General features: G+C 42.7%; 1 protein-coding gene across 1 annotated transcript in view; it reads right to left on the bottom strand.

Annotated features, from left to right (window-relative positions):
* SHB (SH2 domain containing adaptor protein B) overlaps positions 1–22,711 on the bottom strand; it is a 167,333-nt gene extending 144,622 nt beyond the window's left edge. Inside the window, 3 exon segments of the mRNA XM_081317792.1 lie at positions 20,268–20,808; positions 20,810–20,874; positions 20,877–22,711. Coding sequence (XP_081173918.1) covers positions 20,268–20,808; positions 20,810–20,874; positions 20,877–20,975 — 705 coding nt within the window. The 5' untranslated portion in view covers positions 20,976–22,711.
* Positions 22,712–26,875: the final 4,164 nt, after the last annotated feature.

The raw sequence follows: 26,875 nt of genomic DNA, 5'->3' as shown, positions 1-26,875 counted from the left end.
ATACAAACATTTATTGGGTTAGAGTTGAGAAGATACAGTAATGTCCCTTTTGAACATCACCCTTGCTTCAAACTTTTGTATGGAGTTATGCCCTGAATTATCATACAATCTTCTGATTTAACAATACTGATTCCAATCCACTTATTACAACATAATCCTTTATGGCAGGGGACCCCAACCCCCGGCCCGTGGACCAGTACTGGGCCGCAGCATGCCAGCAACCAGTCCGCACCAACAAGCAAAGCCCCATCTGCGAGATGGAGGCAGCACACAAAACCACGCACCCTCTGGTCCGCGGAAAAACCTCTCTCCATGGAACTGGTCTCTGGTGCCCAAAAGGTTGGGGACCTCTGCTTTATGGCTTCACTTGACCATTTCATTACCTACGGATCTTACTCATGAAGACTTAGTGTTCTTCCTCTGTGACCCTTCCTGTCTGAGGAATCCAGAATCTGGCATCTAAATTTGTTTAAAGCATTTCAGCTATGGCCAGGTTTTGTTTTCTCTTTTTGACAGCGATTCAGAACTGTTTGCTATTGTCTTCTTCCATGGGTGGTTATGAAGTTCCTTCTCCTAGGTTGGCTGGCTGGCTATTCATGCCTGTCTTTGCAACAACGCTTAATTAAATTTAGTCTTCCAATCCACTTTTGAGTTTATTAGCAACAGTGATCCCCCTAGCACCGGGTCACTGAAGACTATGAGTTGTATTTCTGCCTTAGGCATGAAAAACCAGCTGGATGACTTTGGGCCAGCCACTCTCTCTCTCTCTCTCTCTCTCTCTACCAGGCTCAGGAGACAAGCTGGTCAGGTCCTGTCACAACTAATGAATCAACCCTCAGTTAATCTGGGGAAAAAACCAAGTCGTCCCTGGACTTTTGGAAAAATGCTAGGAAGAAAAAAAGTGTATACTATTTTTAATAATGACTAAGTGTCAGAACTAATAAGGTACCGTAGTCTGAAATCCTAGAGACAAGTTTTGAAGAGAATGAGTATATAGCCTAAAATTGAGCCTAATGTTAACTTCTCACGTTATTTTTTTACGCAGACTTTACAAAGAAATAAATTGAGACATCAATGGGATACCGAGGACAAGTGACCAAGGGTGCTCAATTCCCTTCTTGCTAGCCAACATTCTTCTGGAAAACATCTCACTGAGGGCCCTCAACGAAATAGGGATTTCCCTCTCTGAAGAAAACACATATTAGCAATGACTGCTTCTTCAATTTATATCCTTACTGCCTAGAATTTGGCAATTAAGCTCATATTAGTAACGAAGGTGTCATACTCTTATTCATAATTTACTCTTACATGCATAACCTTCCATAGTCATATTACGAAAGTACACAGCAAGTTATTACTTCATAATATCTTGCAACAACTTGGCCTGCAGGCACGATACAATTTTACTTCTTGACTCTGTATGCTCCTATGTGGATGAGAGGATGCCAAGGAAGCATCTCTAAGCTATTCTGCGATATTAGAAAAACAAGCAATAAATCCACATCAACAAAGACAATGTTTTCTGTGTGCATTCAACACAACTGAATGTCAAAAGCCTGGCATTTTCTGAAGAAGACCGGTTAAGACCAGCCATCCTCAATCAGACCTTTCACCATCTATGCTGGAACCGCATCCCTTAGAATTTCCAGTTTCAACAGCCAAAGACCAAAATTTGGTCGAAACAGGAGAAATACAATCCATGTATTTCAACCAGAATACTGTTTTGTTCTTAACGTTTCTTTAGGAAGTTGCAATATCAGCCTTTAAGACAAAAAACTTGATTTATTCTGAAACACACAGAAAGATGGATGATAGATAGATGACAGCTAGATAGCTAGATAGATGATATATAGATAATATCCACTTAAAATTATAGATAATACCCTGTTAACTACTCAAGGCCAGCTCAACAACTATCCCACATTATTATTTTTTCATGAGAGGGGACTGGTGATTGGGGCACTGAATCATGCCAGTTGCTGACAATAGAGGGTGAAGTCACTCAATAGATCAGTGAAAATAAGCACATGTCACAAACTTTAAAGACAGGGAGAAGACTAGACTGATTCTATAGTCAATGGTTCATAATAGTCAAATGTGGAGACCCTCAAACAGCAGTTGTTATTTAACAAGCTTCTTTCAAATTTTGAAAGAAGTGCTCACATATTAGTGGAATTATTTAGCAAGTAAAAAAGCATCCCTCTAACCCATGGCACTACCACAGTAAGCAGGCAAAGAATTACCTTTAAATAGGTGATTTTTTTGAATCAAGATTTTGGAGCTTAAGGTAGAGAAAAACTAAGGTAACTCAAATTACAATATGCATATTTAAAAATTAAATGCATTTTACTCTGCTTCTAAACTCTCTGGTCATGGATTCTTATTTTTGTATATGCTACTAAACCAATTGTGCACTGATAACCTTCCACATTTGATTCTCTTCAAAGTACAACTCCCATCAGCTTTGGTCAGCATGATCATCATTGGATGTAACTGAAGATTTCATATATTACATTTGGATGGGGCAAGGTTGGAAAAGAAACAGAAATCGGCTCGCTTGCATACACAGTATTTATGAAGGATGAAAATTCTAATAGCTCTGATCTGCACTTCAGAATAACTTCAGTTTACCAGTACAAGGAAAACTGAGGCTAAGATCCCAATTTGTCTGCATTGTTGATAAGCTTTAAATTCCTTGTCTTTACATGGATGAGAGAATGCATGCACAAATCTTAAGCTTACTATAACTTGTCTTTGCAGGAAGTAAATATGAATTCCCCAAAGGGAACCAAACTTGAAGGCTCTCTGAAGATCTCTAAGTTAGGTTGTCACCATGTAAGGCAGCACTGAATCAGATACAATAACCAGTCTGCACATTACACTAAACCAAGCTTCGATTTAGCCATAGTTTGTGAAATAAGAAACAATGACTATTTTCAACTCATTAAGTGAGAAATCATGGTCTGTAGGCTACAATGGCTGGGTTTTTATATCATACAAAATCAATTATATTAATCACATTATAGCCTAGTGTAATGAATTTACATATTAACATTATTCAAAAGAACAACTAGCAAAGACATTGCCGTTCTATTTACACTTTACATTTAGAGTTCAAAGACCATTATTGGGATCATGGAAAGTGTGCACACTTGGAATGTCTCTTTTGGATGACTCAGCAGAGCTGACTTACTTAATCATCTAATATCTGTAATTTTAATACCACTTCATTACCCAACAAGTCTGCATTCTTTAGCTGTTTAGAAGGACAGGTTATTCAAGGCCATCACGTAAAAATAAACAGTCAAGCAGACTGTTTGCTTGACAATGAAGAATCAACATGAAGTTTCTCATTGCTATATCATGTTAAATACACCCCTAAATGAATCATATTTCATTCTTAGCATTTTAAAGATTTATCTTTCAAATAAAGGAGACAAAAATCAGTAAAATATGAAATAAAGGAACATAGTTCATAGGCTACAGATCTATTCCAAAAAAACATACTCTCATCTGATCATACAATGGATATTTAGGAAATTCGGGGCAACGAATAAAGTGACAGATTTAAAACTGGAAAGAAGTGGTTTGAGCCCTTGCATCTATGATGCTCCAAGTCCTTAAAGAGATGGGCATACCAGACCATCTTATTTGTCTCTTGAGAAATCTATATGCGGGCCAAGAAGCAACAGTGAGAACTGGACACGGAACCACTGATTGGTTCAAAATTGGGAAAGGAGTCCGGCAAGGCTGTATACTGTCGCCTTGCCTATTTAACTTATATGCAGAGCACATCATGAGAAAGGCAGGGCTAGATGAATCAAAAGTTGGAATTAAGATTGCCGGAAGAAACATCAACAACCTAAGATATGCAGATGATACCACTCTAATGGCAGAAAGTGAAGAAGAACTAAAGAGCCTCTTGTTGCGGGTGAAGAAGGAGAGTGCAAAACTTGGGTTGAAACTCAACATTAAGAAAACCAAGATCATGGCATCTGGCCCTCTCAATTCCTGGCAAATCGATGGGGAAGAAATGGAGTTAGTGACAGATTTTATTTTCCTGGGCTCCAAGATCACTGCAGATGGGGACTGTAGCCAAGAAATTAAAAGACGCTTGCTCCTTGGGAGGAAAGCCATGGCAAATCTAGACAGCACACTAAAAAGCAGAGACATCACCCTGTCAACAAAAGTGCGTATAGTCAAGGCTATGGTCTTCCCAGTTGCAATGTATGGCAGTGAAAGCTGGACCATAAGAAAGGCTGAGCGCCAAAGAATTGAAGCCTTTGAACTCTGGTGCTGGAGAAGACTCCTGCGAGTTCCTTGGACTGCAAGGCGATCAAACCGGTCAGTCCTAGAGGAGATCAACCCTGACTGCTCTTTAGAAGGCCAGATCCTGAAGCTAAAACTCAAATACTTTGGCCACCTAATGAGAAGGAAGGACTCACTGGAGAAGAGCCTAATGCTGGGAAAGATTGAGGGCAATAGAAGAAGGGGACGACAGAGAATGAGGTGGCTGGATGGAGTCACTGAAGCAGTAGGCGTGAGCCTAGATGGACTCCAGAAGATGGTAGAGGACAGGAAGGCCTGGAGGAACATTGTCCATAGGGTCGCGATGGGTCGGACACGACTTCGCAACTAACAACAACAATCTATGATGCTCACAGAACAACCTTATGGTCAACTATTAACTCTCATTCAAATTTATCCATCATAACTATTGCTAAAGATAGAATGTGTATAATTCCTTGAAGGAACAACAACCCTCAAATTATAGCCATTTATTTGGAATTTATGAATGATTTTTACAACACAGAACTCATAGATTATAGCCAAATTTGCATTACAGAAATAATACAGTACATATAAAATATGAAAAGATTGCTTTACTTCCACGAAGACTCAAGTGAACAAAGCAACATTACACTATTTGATTCTAGGGGCAAAGTGAAACGACCATATTATTACACTACACTTAATCTGGCTGGTTTCACTTTTTGAACTTGTTTAACGCAACCTGCAAATCCCTGCTTTATTTAAATAATAAAAAAATGTGTAAAGCCAAAATTGAGAAGATAGTAACAGACAGCTTCTCCAAAGAAACTGAAGACACAGTAGCCCATCTAATTTTCTGCTGCAAGAATATCTCATAGACTACAAAAAACAGCATGACAAAGTAACAATGATGGTCTATTGCAGGGGTAGGCAATCTTGGCTCTTTTATGACTCGTGGACTTCAACTCCAAGAATTTCTGAGCCAGCCTGGTGTATTAGATCCTGGAAGATCCAAGAACTGGGAAAAGGTTCTGCTGGTTCCTGGACACTCTTAAAACTCTGGCTTTAAGGTGAAACTGAGATTCATCAAGTCAAAGTTAAGATGCCTTGCACAGATCTATTATTTATTGCAATACTGTATTGTAATGCCTAAGGTTTAGGAACAAATTAACACTGAAATATTCTATCTACAATGTATTGTGTAAACTATTATATATCTTGCTCTATCGCTTTACTCTTGATCTTAACTGTGACCAAGGAAGTACCAGGTTTGTACTTGACCTTTGTGTCAAGTATTTCTACAACATTTTATTATAATCTGCAAATTGGTATTAAGTCTCAGAACTTTTCCACCTCTTCTATACACTAGAAAATCCACAGAGATCTCCTTGCTTTAAGTGAGGAAATCAGGGAAAAAAAACAGGAATAATTTGTAGTTCTCCTTTGTGAATGCTAATACTCAGGAAGTTAACTCCCACAAAAGTTTGGAGGAATATCTCTCTAAACAGGAAAGTAAGGAAAGTTCCATTGTTAGTTCTATGTCTTTAAAGTTTAGAGAATTCTCGCTGCAGATACAGGTTGTCAGCAGCAAATTCTGATTTATGGTCACAATTACAGTATGTTTTTTTTTTTTTTATTGAAAAGTTTTAAAATACAATTTTCCCTTGAAAAACCCCCCTTCCCCCTCCCTCCTCCCCCCCTACCTCCCCTCCTCCCCCCTCCCTCCTCCCCCCCCTACCTCCCCCCCTCCCCCCCCCTACTTCCCAGAGCTGAATACAAGGTATATATATATTAAAAAAAAGCAAACCTAAGCAGCCATATACTAACAACTATAAATTCTAAAATCCATCACTCTCTAGCTTATATAGGATAAAACAAACCTTAACAATATTAAATATATATATATAAAAAAACTAGAATAAGAAAAGGACACTCTCTAGCTTATATAGAATGAAACAAACCTTAATAGTATTAAACATATATTAAAAACAAAAAAAAGGAAAAAGAAAAAAAAAACCCTTCTCAACCCTATACTTATCCTAAATAAACTCCATCCATTTTATCCATTCCATGATATAACATTCTTACAAATAATTTTCCAAATTAACCAAGGATCCCAAATCAAAAAACTTTAAAGTCAACTCTTCTGTAATCGACCGTTCCTCTTCCAGTACCACATCTATAATTATTCCAAACACAACAAAAAAGAAAAAAAAAATTGCAAACAAAACTTGAACTTTAATCCAAAAAAGCTCACCCTTTCCACAAAACCACCAAATATAGAAATATATTGCGTCTACACCCAAATCTTTTCCCCCCTCCCCTACTTGACTACTTGACTATATCGTAAAAGTTCCAAAGACTTCTGCGATTCCTGCTACTTTCTCTTCTTAGATCGTTTTGCAGCAGCACGCGTCACCCTCTGTTTTATAGATTCATCCAACGAGGTTGTATCTTGATCTCCTCCAACACCGTTGTCTTCTATCTGACCATCTTCGGCCTCTTGATGCACTCCTTCTCCAGATCCCTTTCCAGCTTCCAAAAGTGTTAATGGTGTTGCATTTAAAACATTATTGTAGAAATCACGCGCTTGCATCACAGTAACCAAACGGTACTTTTTACCTTCGTGCGTCACCATCAACCCCACTGGGATCTCCCATCTGAACCTTATATCTCGTTGCTTGAGCTCTTGCACAAGAAATGTAAAATCCTTCCTTCTCCTTAGAATCTTTGGAGGAATTTCTTTTAAGACCAAAACTTCTTGATTAGCAATCATAACTTTAGTATCATAAGCAGCTTGTATAACTTCATCTCTAGTTTCCCTTTTTGCAAAATATACCACCACATCTCTAGGCAACTTCCTCTGTCTGGCAATCCATGAATTCACACGAAACACTTTGTCCATGCCTCCTTTTATTTCAGATGCTGGCTGTTTCAACACTATTTCAAAAGCCTCAGAAACCAGCTGCTTTAAATCTTCCTTAGTATTCTCCTTTAAGCCTCTAATTCTAATGGCAAACTGCATCTGGAAATATTCAGCAAGACACAGTTCCTTTTCCATTTTATTTTCATTCTCCAATACTTTTGCTTCTAATATAGCATTCTTTTGAGTCAAGTCTTCTAGCTTTTCCTCCAATTCTTCCACACACCGAGCCACTTTACACACTGAAGTCAAGATGTCTACCCTCATCGCTTTGAGCTTCTGTTCCATCCTCTCCTCCATTCTCTCCTCCAATTTCTCCAATTTCTCCTCCATCTGTGCAAATCTAATATTAATTGATTCCAAAATTACCTGGGTATGTTTTTCAAGAGCATCTTGTAAGTCCTTTGATGTCAATACATCAGGAGGATGCAGCGCCTGCAATAATGATTGTTGCACGGGAGAAGTTCCAGCACTCCGAAGAGTTTTAGGGGGTGGTTTAGCCGCCATCTTTTACCAAATATGACGCACTTTCACTTCAGATTTGTAATCCAAAAAAGTCCATCAAGCTGGAGAGTAAAACATAGTAATCCTCTTTACCATTTCCTCTTGTATCGCTCTGCCTGCTCCTTTAAATCATAGTCATTCCTTCAGGCAGGGGTGGTCGCAGACGGCTGGCTCTGCTCCAAGAATCAGGAGCAGAGGCGACGGCCAGCTGGGAGCAGCCCAGGCTACGGGGGAGTTCAATCCTTCAGCCGCCCAAGCCATAAGCTCAGGCGGCCCTGGAGAACTCTACCCCTACCTGGGAGCTCGCCCCCTCCTCTTCTCCCGAGGAGGGGGCTTCGGATTCGCCCGAACAGCTGATCGGCGCTGTTTCGGGCGAAAAAAACAACAGCTGAGCCGCGGGCAGCCCGGGAAGGCTCCCTCCGTCGCCGCGGAGCCACCGGAAGTCACAATTACAGTATGTTTTAAAAAATAAAAATATTTTAGCCTTGGGCCATTCAAATTTCAAAGCATCTAATTCAAATGAAAAAAAGGTATTTACTCAATAAACTTTGAGCAAGGAGTACTAAACTATCCAACCAAATCAAGAGGATGGGGAAAGGATATTAATAACACCAAACAGAAAACGTAAAACATACCTTATTTACAGGCTAGTAATAACAGATACATTTAAAACTGTTCATCATTCAAGGGCCACCCAAAATTGCTTATAAAAGGATTTTTTTTCCTTTTAATTCCATTTATATCCCGCCCTTCTCCGAAGACTCAGGGCGGCTTACAAGCTTAGCAGTAGCCTTCATTCTATGTATATGCCTGCTTATTAGGACTTTCGCCCCCCCCCCAAGCGGCATTATTACAAAGTCAGCTTAATTGCCCCCAACAATCTGGGTCCTCATTTTACCTACCTCGGAAGGATGGAAGGCTGAGTCAACCTTGAGCCTGGTGGGATGCGAACCTGCACTAATTGCAGGCAGCTGGTGTTACCTAAGGAGGCATTAGCCCACTGCTCCACCAAGGCAGCAAAACAAAGGTAGAAATTAGCTATAACATTTTTATTAACAGAACCTAAGTGTTAAATGTTCTAGAACAGACATGTCAAACTCACGATGTCACGTATCAGGACTATTTTGCCATTGCCGGCAATGGCATGGGCGTGGCTTCCGGATGACGCGTCACGCCTGCGGGCCGACAGTTTGACACCCCTTTTCTAGAAAATACTTTTCCATATAGAAGGATTGGCATCATCATGTTAACAGTTACATTAACTTAAAAGTATGCTGGGGCACGTTTTGAACTTGTTTAACACAACCTGCGCCTCCCTGTTTTATTTAAATAATAAGAAAATGCATAAAGCCAAAATTGAGAAGATAGTAACAGACAGCTTCTGCAAAGAACCTGAAGACACAGTAGTCTTCCTGATCATCTGCTGCAAGAATATTTCACAGACTGACTACAAAAAACAGCATGAGAAAGTAACAGCAATGGTCCATTGAAAAATCTGCAAGAAATATCATTTGCCTGTAAGCAAAAACTGATGGACCATAAAATAGAGAAAGTAATAGAAAATAAAGAAGCTAAAATGCTCTGGGACTTTAGAATTCAAACAGGCAGACACCTGCCACATTAACACCCCAGACTTAACAACTGTTGATATGAAAGACAAAAAAGTCTGGATAGTGGACATGGCAGTACCTAGAAGAGAAAGAATTGGAGAAGATAACAAAATACAAAGACTTGCAAACAGAAATAGAACAACTGTGGCAAATGAAAGCAAAGGTAGTAACAATAGTAAAAGGCACTTTTTCAATGCCTTGAATGCCATTGGCATTGACAAAATCATCACCAGTCAATTGCTAAAGTCAGCTTTCCTTGGAACTTACATCCTACAACCATGCTTTTAACACCATCAAACATCAACATCTGCCTATCCCAGGTTCTTGGGAAGGACTGGATAGGTGGATAAAAATGCCAAATCCTGCCTGAACATCTGGCTGACTGTGCACCCAACCATTTAATATAAAGAGGCAGAGCTTCCTGGCTCCTTACCTCACACCCCTACCCAGCTTGCATGTTAATATCTCAGAATAATTTTTTCTCAGAGTAATTACCGGTAGTTCATCTTCAGGTGCAACACAGTTGGTTCAGAATCATGTGATGTTTGTGATATGCTTCAAGTTTCTATATTTGGGCTAATCGTTGGCAGTGATATGGTAACAATCCCATGTTTGATTTAAAAAAAAATTTAGATGTTGAAAGACAATTTCATAGGATAGGAAGATTCATCGCTGCAACTCTGTCAATGGTCCTCATCCTGAAATGTCCCAGATGGTCTTTATTCATGATCCGTATTAATGCTTTACAGCTCTGCATCATAATGAATGTGTTCTACTTTAAAATACAAACAAAAACTATGCAGTTTTTCTCTGCAATATGAATTTTTCCAGCGTAACCACTCCCTTCCCTAAAAAGAATTGTTTCCAGTGGTTCAAAGGTGTATGACTAAGACAGCAATAAAATACTTTAACATTGATTTAATTTTCTTTCTTGGTGGCAGGGTGAAATTGCATGTGGACAGGAAATAATAAACTCAGAACTATCTGAGTACTACGTCATCTTATAATTCAAGTCTATTACACAACCTTGCATACCAAAATTTACTCCGTGCGCTACAGGGACACTCCTTCTGTACTCAGGTTCCATTAGATAGAAGAGATAAAAGGCATTAAAGTATGTTCTTGTTTACTTCCCATTCATTTAAAGGAAGATTACACACAATAGACTTTGTCCTTCATTGCCCGATGCTGGTAAGTTTGTGAAAGAAGTTTTTTTTCTCAACCTACTACTCCCACCATCTTCAACAGGGGACCTTGGAGGGTGGTTTGCACAAAAGATCCCAGTACATTTTGTTTCATTCTTTCAGAATCCTTACTCTCCTGCACTGATCTCCATTTGCTTTGGAATGATGAAAATCATAGCCCAACACATTTTAATGGGTGTCAGATGGAGTTGTATAGTAGCAGTCTTATCCCAAAGAATCTGCTCTGAATTTTTGGACTATAGTTCTACAGTATGGTCATGCTGGGTGGGAACAATGTGAATTATAATCCACTACTAGATGAGCATACTGTGTAACATGAACGTGGGCTCATGACCTGGTTTTAAAGAAGCTTCTTTCTCTCAATCTGACTCTTCAATTTGTATTTCAGAAGAAATAACAATAATCCTTTATAGCAGAGGGTCTCCAAGCATTGGGCCATCGGCCAGTACCAGTCTGTGGACTGTTAGGAACTGGGCCATACGGTTGGAGGAGAGTGGCGGGTGAGTGAGCAAAATCAAAACCTCCTCCCTGATCCATGGAAAAATTATCTTCCACGAAACTGGTTCCTGGTGCCAAAATGGTTGGGGACTGCTGCTGTAAGAAAAATTTAGCACACATTCATAAATGACAATTATAGGTTGTCCTTCCCTTACAACCACAATTGAGCTCAAAGGTTCTGTTGCTAAGTGAAACAGTTAAGTGACTTTTGCACCATTTTACAACCTTTGTTGCCACAATTGTTAAGTAAACCACTGCAACTGTTAAATTAGTAACCCAGTTCTTAAGTGAATCTGGCTTCCCCAGTGATTTTGCGTGTAAGGTGGTTGCAAAAGGTGATCACCTGACCCCGAGACATTGCAGTTGTCATAAATATGAGTCAGTTACCAAGTGACTGACAAATGAATTTTTATCACATGATCAGGGGGATGGCACAAAGGCCCTAAGTGTGAAAAACAGTCATGTCCTTTTTCACCGCCACTGTAATTTCGAATGGGCACTAAATTAATTGTTTTAAGTTGAGGACTACCTGTAGTGATATTATTACCCACTGCTTTTTACCAATGAAAGAGTTACTTTTAATTACTGAATCAAGATTTGGATTAAATGTGTTAGTTTAGTTGTTTGCTGACTTCTGAAGATGCAGCTAGAGGATACTTGGGATTATATGGTCCTATTTCAGTTCAGGATTTCAGTAAAATGGTGGAATCAATAAGACTTTAGATGAAGGACCACATAAGAACTGCATGAACCTCATTAGTACTTCTGACTTTCTCAGCAGCTTTTAATATCTATAACATGACACTGGGAACCCCCCCTCCCCCCAGTTTGCCTGATTTTGGCACTGGAATGCTAGTTCTGTTGAGTGAGTCTAGAAGAAAGGCTAGGGCAGTGATGGCAAACCTTTTAGAGACCGAGTGTCCAAACTGCAACCCAAAACCCACTTATGTATTGTTGGGTGCCGGGTGGGCATGGCCTAGTGGGTGGGTGTGGCCAATTGGGTGGGCATGGCCCATTCGGTGGGCATGGCTGCAGTGGTAACGGCAGACTGGGTGAGACTAAAAAGTTCAATCAATCAATTCCAACTTTGTGAGATTTTTTTCCCCCACGAGAAGTTGAAATTGATTGATTGAACCTTTTTTTTTGCACACAGCGGCAGAGACCTAAAGCGAAAAGGTTTTATAAAACCCAGCTGAAGGCCTAGGACTGTGCGTGTGCCCACAGAGAGGGCTCTGCGTGCCACCTGTGGCATGCATGCCATAGGTTCGCCAACAAGGGGCTAGGGGTTACTGTTGACTTGAAGTGGCACAAATGCATCTTAGAGTTCTATTTATGACTGTTGCATTTTTTTCTTATTTATGTGAATTCACTGAAAATTATATGACACTTAGCAGTGAAGTACATCAAAATGCTGTCATCATTTAACTCTACTGCTGCATGTCACTAAATGCCAAGGAACAGGCTAAAGGTGAACAAGCTGAAAATTGTCAGGTGCAAACAACTAGACCCACACTTGAAGAATTCAATTAGTTGTTTTATTGCTCAAGACCATACACAGGAACTTCTCAGACTAATGGTTTGGAGCTAGGTGAGACTAGATAATGTTCAGTAGCATTCAAGGAAGAGGGGTTGGGCTTTGCCCCCTTGTGCCCACATAGGGATTCTAGATTAAGTCCCCATTTGACTCTTCCCCCGGCTCCTACAAAAATATATTCCTACAGTATGTCCACACAGCAGCAAGCACAACCTCAATCCCTGCTGCCCCCCCCATTTATTTCAACCTTGTGTCATTGATCAGTAGATTTGCAGATTGGAATTAAGCTGTTCTAAGGAAGAAAACATAACTGTGTTCTCTGTGTTCTATTCTCTGCAGAAAATATAGCTGTGCCATCTGCAAACACTTCTGCACTAAATTACTAAATTACTCAGCATTACTGAGCTGATGTAATCTGGAAACAGTTTTCCAAACCTGGGCTATATCACAACTAACCTACTGCAATGTGTTCTGTGTGAACGCTACATATTCAGAAGCTTTGGTAGAATAAGAACTAAGCTGATAAATGGTGCATGGCATCATAATACAGGTAGTCCTTGACTTACAACAGTTCATTTACTGACTGTTCAAAGTTACAACGGCACTGACAAAAGTGACCACTGTTTTCCATGCTTATGATCTTTGCGGCATCCCCATGGGCACGTGATAAAAATTCAGAGGCTTGGCAACTGACTCATATTTATGATGGTTGCAGTGTCCTGGGATCATGTGATCCCCTTTTGCAACCTTTGGACAAGCAAACGGGGAAGCCAGATTCCCTTAACAACTGTGTAACTAATTTAACAACTTCAGAGATTCACTTAAGAACTGTAGCAAGAAGGGTCATAAAATGGAGCAAAACGCACTTAACAAATGTTTCACTTAGCAACAGAAATTTTGAACTCAATTTTCGTTGTAAGTCAAGAACTACCTGTACTTAAAAATATGAAGCTGTTTTCAATTTAGGAGTCAGAAAGTGTAAGAAAGAATGTGCATTTAAATACATATCAATATGTCTATCCCCTTAAAAAATAATACTTTTTTCTGCCAGCAGTCCCACATCTAATTACCATTTCCAGTGTTTATAACACAAAAAATGCAGGGTGAAGAGTTTCTGAAAACTTCAGTCCTGATAACATATGGTTAGGTAATCTGCTATGGAATTTAAAAGATATCTGAGACAGGCCAATGGAAATCTCCATGAAAATAAATAAGAGCAGTGTTGAAGACAATGCAGTAAGTACTGCAATATTTCTTTTTACAATATCTTATTGAATAAGTCATAGCAGTCTTCTACAGAACACTAGTGTTTCTAGGGTTCAAAATCACCATTTTCGATTGACAATTCTTATTAAGGAAAATTGCTTCTCACTCTACCTATTTTTTTTTCCTTAATATGCCAAGAACATTGAACTCACAGCTTAGGCAAGGTCTCCAAACCCTACAGGGTACAAGTTTGACACGAAAGTTACAGACCTAGAAGTGATTTCAACATTTGGTAATTATGTAAAAGTATTTCTGAGCAAAGAAGGTTTTTTTCCTATTTATGCCTCCAGCATTCGCTTGCTCTGATACTGCCTTTTTGCACTGAAAAGCTCAGAAGTGTAAATATGTTGCAACTGTTAATAGCCCTTTAAACTTTGATCTCTGTCTTACCCCTGTGAATTCCCCCCCCCCTTCTCCTATTTCCATGTATTTCTATCAGTCTTATCACCATCTGTTTCTCTGTACTTTATTTATCTCATATTCTGGATATAATTAAGGAACTATGTACACAGTCCACACACTTACATCTACCTGAATCTTTCTGAAAAACCTAAGAGCCTAAATGTTCTTTGTTCTTAAAAAAACACATGATGGAAAATAGCAGCTGCCTCTTCCAAATGACTCCAATTGATCCCTTTAAAAAAAGTCTCACACGGCTGAGAAAAGACCAATTTCCAACTGCTTATTAGAAACCAGAGAAATCAAAACCAGAATTACCTTGGACCATCACCTCATTCTAAATAAGACAGATTAACACATGCATCGTCTTTCAGAGTGTCTATGTACCAGTCTTGATCAAAAGTGGAATCATGAAATATCAGTACTGTCTCAGATAACTGTCTCCGTTGCTTTTGAGAACCACAATTCAGAGACTTACACAATTATCATCCCTTGTACTAGGCCCCACTGGGATTATATGACAATTCCCCCCCCCACACACACACAAAGAATAGGGGTCTTGATAAGTTGATGGTACAGTCTCCTGTTTTTTCAGGTGGTGCTATACAGAATTCAATGGAAGCATATCAGGAATTAGTTCATAATGGTTTCCCAAAAGAAAAATAAGCATAAATAAAAGACAACTTGTTCATCTGCTCTAATATATCCTTTGCAGTAGGCAGTTATAGAAGAGGGTTGTTTGGAAACCCAGTGGTCACATATGAGTGACTAGTAAGAAACAAAACAAGACAATACCAATGCAGGAACAGGAGGAAGAGTTAGACTTCTGGCAATATTTCATTCAGCTCAATTATTTCTTTTGGATACTCATACAATCTGCTGATCTCATTCATTTAGATATGTAATTTCAAGCAAGACCACAACAAAAATATTTCATGCATCCAGATCCAAACAATTTTTTGCCCCATTAAATAAAGGAGAGGAGGATCATTTTTACACATGACGTCTATATGAATTAAAAAAGCAAAGGAGCAATCTGCACTAAGATACTGGACTGTGAAGACGGCTAATGGGATGTAGAGGTTAAAAGTGTTGTTAGGAGATCCAGGTTCAGGATCACCTTCAATCATTAAAGCTCATTGAGTGACCTTGAATTACTTCCTCTCTGAAGTATTCCAGCCCAAATTACCTTACAGGTTAGGCTTTTGGGCAAAATAATTGGGGAAGGGAGTACTATGTACTTAAGATACTGGAAGAAAAGCCGAAGATAAATCTACCAAGTAAATTTATTTATTTATTTATTTATTTATTTATTTATTTATTTATTTATTTATTTATTAATTATTTGGTTTATATACTGCCCTACTCCCAAAGGACTCAGGGCGGTTTACAAGGCAAAATTTAAAAACAATACAATATAAAATTAAATTAAATTAAGTCTAGCCGCAAAAATTAAAATCACAATTTAAAAACATTAAACCCCTCAGTCCAGACCAGATAGCTCAAAGAGCCAGGTTTTTAGGTCCCGGCGAAATGAACGAAGGTCGGGGGCAGTCCGGAGTTCCATTGGCAGTTGAGTCCATAGGGCAGGCGCGCCCACAGAGAACACCCTCCCCCTGGGGATCGCCCGTCGGCAATCCTTGACCGGTGGTACCCTGAGGAGGCCCTCTCTGTGGGAGCGCACAGGACGATGGGAAATTGACGCTGGCAGCAGGTGCTCCCTTAGATAATCTGGGCCCATGCCATTTAGGGCTTTATAGGTCATCACCAGCACCTTGAATCTCACCCGGAGGGCAAATGGAAGCCAATGCAGCTCGCGGAGAAGAGGTGTTACATGGGAGTATCGGGAGACTCCCATCACAACTCGCGCGGCTGCATTCTGCACCAGCTGAAGTCTCCGAGTGGTCCTCAGGGGCAGCCCCATGTAGAGAGCATTGCAGTAGTCTAGCCGGGAGGTCACGAGCGCATGGGTGACTGTGCGTAGGGCATTTCGGTCCAGACAGGGCTGTAACTGGCGCATCAGGCGAACCTGGGCAAAAGCCCCCCTGGCCACGGCTCCTATATGATCTTCCAAACTGAGCCGTGAATCCGGGAGGACGCCCAAGTTGCGGGCCCTATCAACGGGGGGTAACACCTCACCCCCCATAGTTAACGATGGAAAAGATTGGTTAGTCTGAGATGCCGGTATGCACAGCCACTCAGTCTTGGCAGGATTGAGACGAAGCCTGTTTCTCCCCATCCAAACCCGGACCACCTCCAGGCAATGGTACATCACGTCGAGGGCATCACTGTGTTGGTTCAGGGTGGAAAGAAAAAGCTGGGTATCATCAGCATACTGATGATACCCCACCCCGAAACCACAAATGAGCTCACCCAGCGGCTTCATATAGATGTTGAACAAGAGGGGAGAGAGGACCGACCCCTGAGGAACTCCACAAACGAGAGGCCTCGGGGCGGACCTCTGCCCTCCCGTCAACACCGAGCGGCCCAGGAGGTAGGAGGAGAACCACTGTAAAACAGTGCCCCCCACTCCCAACCCCCTGAGACGCCGCAGTAGGATACCATGGTCGATGGTATCAAAAGCCGCTGTGAGGTCTAATAGGACTAGGACAGAGGAACAACCCCTGTCCCGAGCCCGGCAGAGATCATTCACCAGCGCAACCAATGCCGTCTCCGTGCTGTACCCGGTCCTGAAGCCCGATTGGTATGGGTCCAGATAATCAGTTTCCTCCAGAAACAGATAAATAAATAAATAAAAACTAAATACCTTAAAAACATTAGCTGTACCAGAACATCTAACGTAACATGTAACATAGTTATGGCTTTCAGACAGAGTCATGGGTAAATGGTGAGGAATTTTGCTCTAATTTTCTGAAAATGGGAAAATGTGAAACGGTGGTTGATGTTTTCTGAATCTGACAATTGAAAAAAGACTGAATGAGGAGCTGAAAGTATTATTGTAATGTTAAGCAGGGGCAAGGATAATGAGCTTGTCATCATCATCATCATTTTAGCCATTGTCTATCCACTGCAGGATGGCCTCTTCTGCATGTTTCCAACCAATATGGTCCTGAGCTTTCTCTTGCCAATTGGGCCCGCAAGTGGCTTCTTTAACTATCTTCTCTTTCTTTAACTGTATTTTTCCTCTTTTTTTCTTTCTTTTCTTTATATACGTCTGTATTTGTCTTTTAGCTATGTAAAAACTTTTAATAAACATTAATTGAACAGAATTCTTCTCATTTTCTGTAGTCTTAAGTTAAAATTAAATTAAACATAAAATTACATTTGTACTTGTTACAGTGCCACTCATAAGAGAGCCCAATATAGAAGGGCTTCTCTTGGTCAACAGGTTGACCAGCGGCTGGAAAGAACAGAGCACAAGTCAAAGAACCTTTTCCAAAATCCTCAGGGCAACTCTGCAGTAACCCATAGCAGACATGCAGCAACAATGCCTCTCCATTTGGGCCTATGTGGAAAGTGTTCCCCTGAAGGCAGAATGTCTTTTTGTAGAAATAAATGTTGTAAAAGAATGGATATGCAGAGGTCTTGGCTTAAAACTGTTCTTTGAATTTTGGTCAAGCAGTGATGAAATCTGCCTTCATTTCAGGATTATCTGCAAGATGATCTTCTCCAAATATATATATATTTGTTCTAACATGGAGCTTCATGGATATGTATACATATATATGTATGTATATGCTAATTTTGAAATGTTTTGGATACTGTATTGTAACATATTACATATAAAAGTTACAGTTAAGATCCAATGGATTAAAACATATTTTTACTTTTCCAAAAAAACTGCTGACACAAGCATTTTATATAAAAAAATTAAAAACCATGCAACAGCAGTTTGACTCTGCAAATGCTTGAACGCTTGCTCCTTTAAAAAAAGCCCCTTTACATAGCATCCACAGTGACTCAAGCACTCATATGACTCAGGTTATTGCAGTATAAACAAGCCCTGTTTCCCTAGTGCTTTATCTGAGGGATTAAAGTTTCTTTTCTCTTTTAGAGATCTGAAAATACAACCACTATCTGTTGCGTACTCTTACCACAATTGCAACAAGTCATGTGGACACTCAGCTGGCCAGATATAAAGCAGCTGAGTCACCAAGCAATTTGTTCTTATATACCAGAAAACCCTAAAAATGTGAATGGTGCCTACTTGTAATATTTCAGATAGGGAATTAGGGTCCCAGCACTTCACAGGATATGAGAATGGATAGAAAGTTCTAAAACCAAGCATAACCAATTGTAACTGGCTTGTCTAAAGACAGCACAGCAAGATAGAGTGCGTCCATCAAAAGAAGAGAAGGAGCTGTAATGTCTAAAATGTCTGAAGTTTGGTTCAAGAGTTCACCTACTGCCTCTCAGAAGATGCCTCTTAGAAGCATTGTTATTTCCCCAGCAAAAAGAGAAAAAAAATACTTGAAAGTATTCTCTTCTATGAGGAACAAATGAAGAGAGCATCCATATGAGAAAGAAGACTTTTTCAATAGATCCATATTGACATCTCACAATTTATTAGTTCAGGCAACAGTATAATGCATATTAAAGGAGAAAACGTGAGGCCAGAAAATTAGATTTAACCAATGGTTCTCCAATAAGAAATAGGTTCATATTCAGGCTCTGTAAGTATAGCACAAACCTCCGTCTAACCACAGTTGACAAAGTTCACTCATACATGCACATTTTTTTCTAGACAGAAGTAGATCCAGCATAGCAGATTTGCTTAGGAAGACCTCCTGATCCAGCCACTGTCTCTTGACATAACTTATACAACAATGGGGATGTGAATACTGTGGGATAAGCCCGTACTTAGCAGCATGCCCTCCACTCCTTGAATACAATAAGGGCAAAGTCCAAATGAACACATACACACAAACACTTTTCAGGAGTCCACATCTCCACCAAGAAAGGACTGTTGTTGGCTCCCTCATGCAGTTTTGCATACAAAAGGCAGTTGATTCAAGCAATTACCAATTCTGCAATAGCTGGCCCTAACTAGTTCACAGCCTATTCTCCATCTGTCTTTTTCATCCAGTGTGCTGAAACTTATCACTACGGTAGTCTTTCCTAGCTTACTGCCTATCAAACCAAATATGCATACTCTAGAGCAGAGGTCCCCAACCTTTTGGGCACCAGGGACCAGTTCCGTGGAGAGAGGTTTTTCCGCGGACCGGAGGGCGAGTGGTTTTGTGTGCTGCCTGCATCTCAAGGATGGGGCTTGGCTTGTTTGTGTGGACCAGTTGCTGGCATGCCACAGCCCGGTACTGGTCCACAGAGTGGGGGTTGGGGACCCGTTCTAGAGTTTAGGTTAAATCCTGAAGTCCACATATTTCATTTTGGAGTCATTATTGACTCCTGATGATTGCCTGAACAAGTCCCTGCTGTTTTCTTTGCAAGAATTTTAAATGTAATTTGCCATTGCCTGCTTCTTGGGGCTGAGCGTGTGTGAGAGACTGGCCCAAGATAATCCAGCTGTCTGTCTGTCTGTTTAAGGCAGGACTAGAACTCAGATTTCCCGAAGTCCAGTCTGATGCCTTAACCATTACGCCTAACTGGCTATCACATAGATATGCCAAAAATTTAATGGGGAGGGGGAAGGCTTCTCAACTAAGCGTAAACAGATTTAATGTCACAGAAAGAACTTTCACAGCACTTTTAGAATAATGCTCCTGAACAGCAGTTTGCTCATCCAGACACTAATAAAAGGCTGCATTATAAACACTTCAGCGGAGAGATGTGACAGTCTGAACGCGAAGATCAGGCAAGTGTGTGAATCAGCCACTTAACGTAAGCAAAACACCACGAAGTTTCCTAGGGTTCTCAAATATAATTAAAAGTTCACGCAGCCAAGCATTAATCAACAATTGCACCGCCATCCAGTGCGTGGGCTGAAATCCTCCCTTATGCCTCCGAGAACGAACCTCGGAGGTGGCAAAATCAGCAAATTCGCCCTGCACGTGAGAACCAGACAGAAAGGCTTGTCCTTCCCTTACCCCGTTTTCAAACACGGGAGTAGGTGGTAGAGGAGGGGGGGGGTCACTTACTTTCTCCTTCTTGGTTAAAGAGACGCTGCCGCCACCGCCGCCTTCCCCTTGTTCGCTACACTTGTTGAGCTTCTTCTGTCCGGCTCCGCCAATTCCCGGCGGGCTCCAGGTGACGGGAACGCCGCTGCCGCCCTTACCACCTTCGCCGCTTTCTATTTTGATTAGCCGGTGCTTGGGGGAAATGTACTTGACCGACGCGGAGTCGGGCGGGGTGGCAGCCCGGCGTTCGCTGTGGCTGCGGAAGAGCTGAGGCGAAGCCGAGGCCGTCGAAGGGGTGGAGGCGGAGGCGGAGGCGGCGGCGCTGCTCCCGCCGCTGCCTCCTCCGCCGCCGCCGCCGCAGCAGGACGAGGACGAGAAGGGCTTGGGACCGGCCGACTCCACCAGCAGCTCCTCCGGCGTGCAATACTCGGCGCGGCAGAGCGCCCTCAGTTTGCGCAGCGACGAGCCCGGCCCGCTGTAAGGGTCCTCGAAGTCGCGCTCCTTTTGCGCGCGGTAGGCGCGAAGCAGGTCGCTGGTGTCGTGGCGGGGGAAGCACGGCGACGTGTGGTGGTGGTGGTGGTGATGATGGTGGTTGTGGTTGTGATGCCCTCCGCCGCCCGCTCCCGCCGTGCCGTTCCGTTTGTCCCGATAGTCCGGCCGGGGCGGTTGCGGAGGGCTCTTGGTCTTGTTATTGCCCAGGCTAAAGTACTTGTTCAGCCATTTGGCCATGACGGCACCGAGGCGGGCGCCCGCCCGCCTGCCTCCTAAAGCACGCCGCCCGCGCCCATGGAGACCGAAGAACCGGGCGCCCCCGCTTCACGGCTGCACGCCTTGGCGTCCCTCCGGCTCGGGCGGCTGTTCCTGCAGCTCCCGTCCCTCCATGGGAGCCGCTTCTTCGCTTCAGCCCTCCGTTTCCCGGCCCCGCCAGAAACTTTTGCCCGGCAGATGCCTTCGCACTCTTCCCGGCGAGGACTGAGAAAGCCCCCCCCGACCTCGCTCCGGGCTGGGCTGGGCTCGCCTCTTCTCTCGCCTCAAAGGCGCCGCTTGCCTGCCTTCCCTGAACTTTGCCGAGTTGCCCGCAGGACCTGACGCACGCAGGGCTGGGGCTGCGGCGGCTCCTCCTCCGCCGCCTTTCGGCTCCTCCCCGGCGGCCCTGCCCGGACGGCCGTAGCCAGCGCCTGAAAAAAGACTCCCCGTCCGCGGTGGCGGCTGCTGCCTAGCGCGTCCGCTCGCGCTGGTCTCGGCTCCTGCCCGCCCGCCCGCCGGCCGAAGGTAGCTGGGCCCTACGCTCGGCACGCACCGGTGGGGAGGGGCCTGCGCGCCGAGATGTCCCCGCCCCTCTTCTCCGCGGTGAGAGCGAGGAGGGCGGCTGCGCTTTCCTCCTCCTCCTGGCAGGCCGTCGGCTTCCTTGCCGTTGGAAAGCGAGGAGTTTCCACGCTCCGACAAGAGGACGCGGCTGTCTGGTTGCGCTTGTGAGAGGCCCCCCCGGGACTCCCGGTCGCCTCCTACGGCGGAGGGTCGTGGAGGAGATGCTCCCCGCCCGAAGGCCAATCTGTGGTGGCGAAGTTGGTTTGCGCGATTATCTTTTCCAGCCTTCGGTTGTCGTTGTGTGCACGCGAAGGGCGGTCCTGCAGTTGGAGGAGCACCTGTAACCAGGATCAGATTTTTAATCCAGGGGCTGATGAACCTGCTGGAATGTGGATGCCACAAACCCAGTCACGTACTAAAATGTTTGCTCCGTATAGTTGTCGGTTTATTAGCGAACGAGGCATCTGCCTAAACTACACTTTCAGGTCTTCAGTCCAGAATAATATTTTTTCCAGAATTGGAACATGTTTGCTCATGTTCAACCTTTTGCTGTTTCAGGATCATAGTAACAGGTGCTGTTTTATTCCTTCACATTAATTCCTCCTCTTCTTTTCTGCTTCTTTTCTGCTACTGCGTGGTTGATTTCTGGGCTTTGCAGACAGAAATCAGCACACCTTGAAATTAGCAAGGTGAGAACGACAACACCTGCTAGGAAATAAGATTTGCAGGACTGAACTGCTGTCTGGCATACCTTTATTATATTTGTACACATTCTTTAGCCAGATGTACGAAAATAGACTTTCAAGACCTTCAAATCGCTTATTTAAAGGAATGAAGAGAGAATCTAAAAAGACAAATCACTACTTAAAGGCATTTAAGTCCACATGGCCAAAATGTCAACTTTTAGCTCCACTACTGCTTTAGCCCAGTCAGCTTCTCATTGATCTACCTCCAGTCTGTAAAATGGGAATGCAGGCTAGTTATAGAAAAGATTGTGATGACCAGTGCTCTTCACAATGAAGTCTTATCTCCATTTTCTGTGCAGACAAAGGCTGCGCTATCCACTGAACCAATTGCACGGCCTGAAATGCCAGGTGCCAAGGAACAGCAACGTGGAACTCCTGCATGGAAAGATACAGTGCCCTTTTGGAGAATTTTTTTTTACTTTCTATAAGGTAAAGGTAAAGGTTCCCCCGCACATGCGTGCTAGTCGTTTCCGACTCTAGGGGCCGGTGCTCATCTCCGTTTCAAAGCCGAAGAGCCAGCGCTTGTCCGAGGACGTCTCCGTGGTCATGTGGTCGGAATGACTAGACGCCAAAGGCGCACGGAACGCTGTTACCTTCCCACCGTAGTGGTCCCTATTTTTCTACTTGCATTTTTATGTACTTTCGAACTGCTAGGTGGGCAGAAGCTGGGACGAGTAACAGGTGCTCACTCTGTTACGCGGCACTCGGGATTCGACCTGCCAAACTGCCGACCTTCTGATCGACAAGCTCAGCGTCCTAACCCACTGAGCCACCGCGTCCCTTTTCTTTCTATACTATGTTTTTATTGCTAGTTAGCTACCTATAGCAAGTAGGCGGCCAAATAAATTGAATGAATGAATAGCAGGCTAGTGTGAATTTGTATGTTGCTAGTGGGGTTCCCACCTTGAATAAATCAGGATGTTGATTTGGTTTTATTATTTATTAACTTTATAGGCCACTCATCTCACTATGGAAGCAACTCTGGCTTTGGTTTCATGCAACATTTGAACGTGTGGTTGATAGCTTTTTTTTTTGCTGTTCCTAGATTTATACTGTGCCTTTCCTTCTGGAGATTAAGGCACGTATAGGACACTTTTTTCCCTTCCACAACAACAACCTTATGAAGTAGGCTGGTCTGAGAAAGGGGGGAAATGGCCCAAAGTCACTCACTGAAATTTCTACTCTAGAGCTTTTTCAGTAATCCATTATTAAAGCAAATTAGTGATAACAAAGGGAATCTAGAGATTCCACTAACGGCCTCATGCAGATGCAAGCTGTAAAAGTGAAAGAGATAAAGAAATGTGCTGCACCAGCACGAGATTTTAGCACTTTAAGTCTTATCAGAAATTGGCAGCCAGCAAAATCTTCTACAATGAAGGTAGCTGTTTTGTAGGAAGGTAGAGTTCTGTCTATTTAGCCCATCCATTTTTTTTAAGAAAATTAGCATGGCAGAAGAGAAATCAGCAAACAACAAAACCTGCTGCACATCTACCTATTACTCAATAGCATTTGTAAAGCAGGAAGGAGCAGGAAATATGTAAATGCATAATTGACACCTGCCCACTTCTCTGTGATCCCGTTTGCAGCTCCCTATACTTAACCAGAGACTTTTTTATGTTCAGCAGAAAAACTGGAATGCATCTAGTGGGCATGGCTAATCAGTTCTCAAAATGACACTTTTAATACACAGCAGTTTACAGGGTTTCAGTGAGTTATATTTTCATATCTGCATGTTTCTAATAGATGCTTGTTCCTCTGTTGTTCAGGTTCACATGTACTGTCTTAACTATCTATCTCAAATGCAGTATGCTATAGGTAAAGGTAAAGGTTCCCCCGCACATGGCGTGCTAGTCGTTTCCGACTCTAGGGGCCAGTGCTCATCTCCGTTTCAAAGCCGAAGAGCCAGCGCTTGTCCGAGGATGTCTCCGTGGTCATGTGGCTGGCATGACTAGATGCCAAAGGCAGACGGAATGCTGTTACCTTCCCACCGTAGTGGTCCCTATTTTTCTACTTGCATTTTTACGTGCTTTTGAACTGCTAGGTTGGCAGAAGCTGGGACGAGTAACAGGCGCTCACTCTGTTATGCGGCACTCGGGATTTGACCCGCCAAACTGCCGACCTTCTGATCGACAAGCTCAGCGTCCTAGCCCACTGAGCCACCGCGTCCCTTGCAGTATGCTATAGCTTGCTTTATAATATGGTTTGCTTTTTAGAGTTCAGGTTCTTTGGATTGGCTGTGCATCTTTTCCTGCTTATCATTCCTGGGATTTCTCAGGCCTGAAAATTAATCTAGTTTTGATGGACTAAATCTATTGCCACTGAGAATATATTCTTTAATTGTCTGCCAAGACTCCATTAGTTTTTATGAAACAGAAATGAAAAGCCAGAAGGAATACAGATTGAAAGTCAAACTGAAAGCAGAGACAAAACGGTGAACAACCACACTAGTGTACAAAGCAGATGTAGGAATACGTGATAGTCTGGGGAAATGAAAGGTGCCAGATTGTTTTATTGGGTGATATAAAATAGGAGACTCTTGAGCCCTTCTAAAAAAGGGAACATGAATTTGAATTATGTATGCCAACTCCACAATTAACCCACATGTATCCAAAACACAAGTTGCTCATAAACTCGATATTTACCCTGGAAAGATATATGAATTCCCTCTGAGTAGAATATGCATTGGTGTTGTCAGAATGCTGAATTTGTGGCAGTCAAGATCAGTATATTAATTGGCATATTTGGTGAACGCTTGCATCAAGTGTCATTTCCACTAAACATTGGAGCTGGGTTCAAAGATAAATATAAAAAAGTAAGCACTGTTGGATTAGACCATGAAATTTAAATTCCACCACCACCAATTTGTGGAAGGATTGAGTCAAGAAAATGATGCAGCTCTATGGTCAAAACTACTTCAGAGATACTTCATGAGTGACATTCATATATGGCTAAACTGAACCAAATTGTGGCTATATTCACCCATAGTACTATGCCACATTATGATGTTTTTGATTTTGCTTTTTAGAAGGGCCCAGCCATTATGACTAACTTAGCAGTTTATCTTTAAACACATTTGCACGATATGCTAGCCCAATTACTGAGCTTTGCTACCCCAACCAAAGGTAACCAACAGTATGGACCAGAAATAGGGAGATCTATATACTTCAGTCACACCACAAGATAACTCTTCTAAATGTTACAAGATAGCATGCTATTTTTGACAGCCGTGCTGCTATGTTACTAATGATTTAGAAAGTTAGGATAATTCTTCAGAGGAGCTGCCACAAAGAAGAATGGGTCAACTTATTTTTCAAAGCACCAGAAGGCAAGACAACATATAGTAATACGGATGGAAACTAAACAAGGAGAGAAGCAACCTGTAATTAAGGAGAAACTTCCTAACAGTGAGAACAATAAACAAGTGGAACGATCTGCCTTCAGAAGTTGTGGATGCTCCATCACTGGAGGCTTTTAAGAAGAGATTGGACAGTCATTTGTCTGAAATGTTATAGGGTCTCTTGCTTGAGCAGAAGATTGAACTAGAAGACTTCCAAGGTTCCTTCCAACTCTGAATCAATCAATCTATTATTACAGCCAAAGGCCAACACATAAATTAAACATTCAAATAAAGCAAAACTAAACAGTTTAACATCTATATGAAGCTAAACAGTTTAACATCTATATGAAGCCGCTGGGTGAGATCATCCGTAGCTTTGGGGTGAGGTATCACCAATATGCGGATGATACTCAGCTGTTCATCTCCACCCCTAGCCAACCCAGTGATGCCCTTGACGTGATGTCCTGGTGCCTGGAGGCGGTGCAGGTCTGGATGGGAAGGAACAGGCTCAGGCTTAACCCCTCCAAGACTGAGTGGCTGTGGATACCGGCATCTCGTATGGTTCAACAAGTTCCATCTCTTTTGATGGGGGGAGGCACTGCCCCACTCACAAAGGGCTCGCAACTTGGGTGTGCTCCTGGATTCACGACTTAATTTGGAAGATCATCTAATGGCCGTGACCAGGGGGGCCTTTGCAAAGGTTCGCCTAGTGCGTCAGTTGTGCCCCTTTCTGGACCGAGATGCCCTATGCATGGTTACCCATGCCCTCGTCACTTCCCACCTGGATTACTGCAATGCTCTTTACATGGGGCTGCCCTTGAAGTGCACCCGGAGGCTTCAGCTGGTGCAAAATGCGGCCGTGCGGGTGCTTATGGGAGTATCTCGATACTCCCATGTTACACCACTCCTCCGCGAGCTGCATTGGCTCCCAGTTACCCTCCGGGTGCGATTCAAGGTGCTGGTAATAACCTTTAAAGCCCTATATGGCTTAGGCCCGGTGTACTTGCGAGACCACCTGCTGCCATTATCAACCTCCCATTGTCCGGTTCGCTCCCACAGAGTCGGCCTCCTCAGGGTGCCGTCGGCCAGGCAATGCCGTCTGGCGACCCCCAGGGGGAAAGCCTTCTCTGTGGGCGTGCCGACCCTCTGGAATGAACTGCCTCCGGAGCTGCGGATGGCCCCTGACCTTCGGTCTTTCTGCCGCGACCTGAAGACTTGGTTATTCCAACAAGCGGGTC

This window comes from Vipera berus (genome assembly GCF_964194415.1).
Source record: "Vipera berus genome assembly, chromosome: 2".
NCBI lineage: Eukaryota > Metazoa > Chordata > Lepidosauria > Squamata > Viperidae > Vipera > Vipera berus.
The sequence above is the reverse complement of the archived record's forward strand: the minus strand, read 5'-3'. Positions and strand labels throughout refer to the sequence as shown.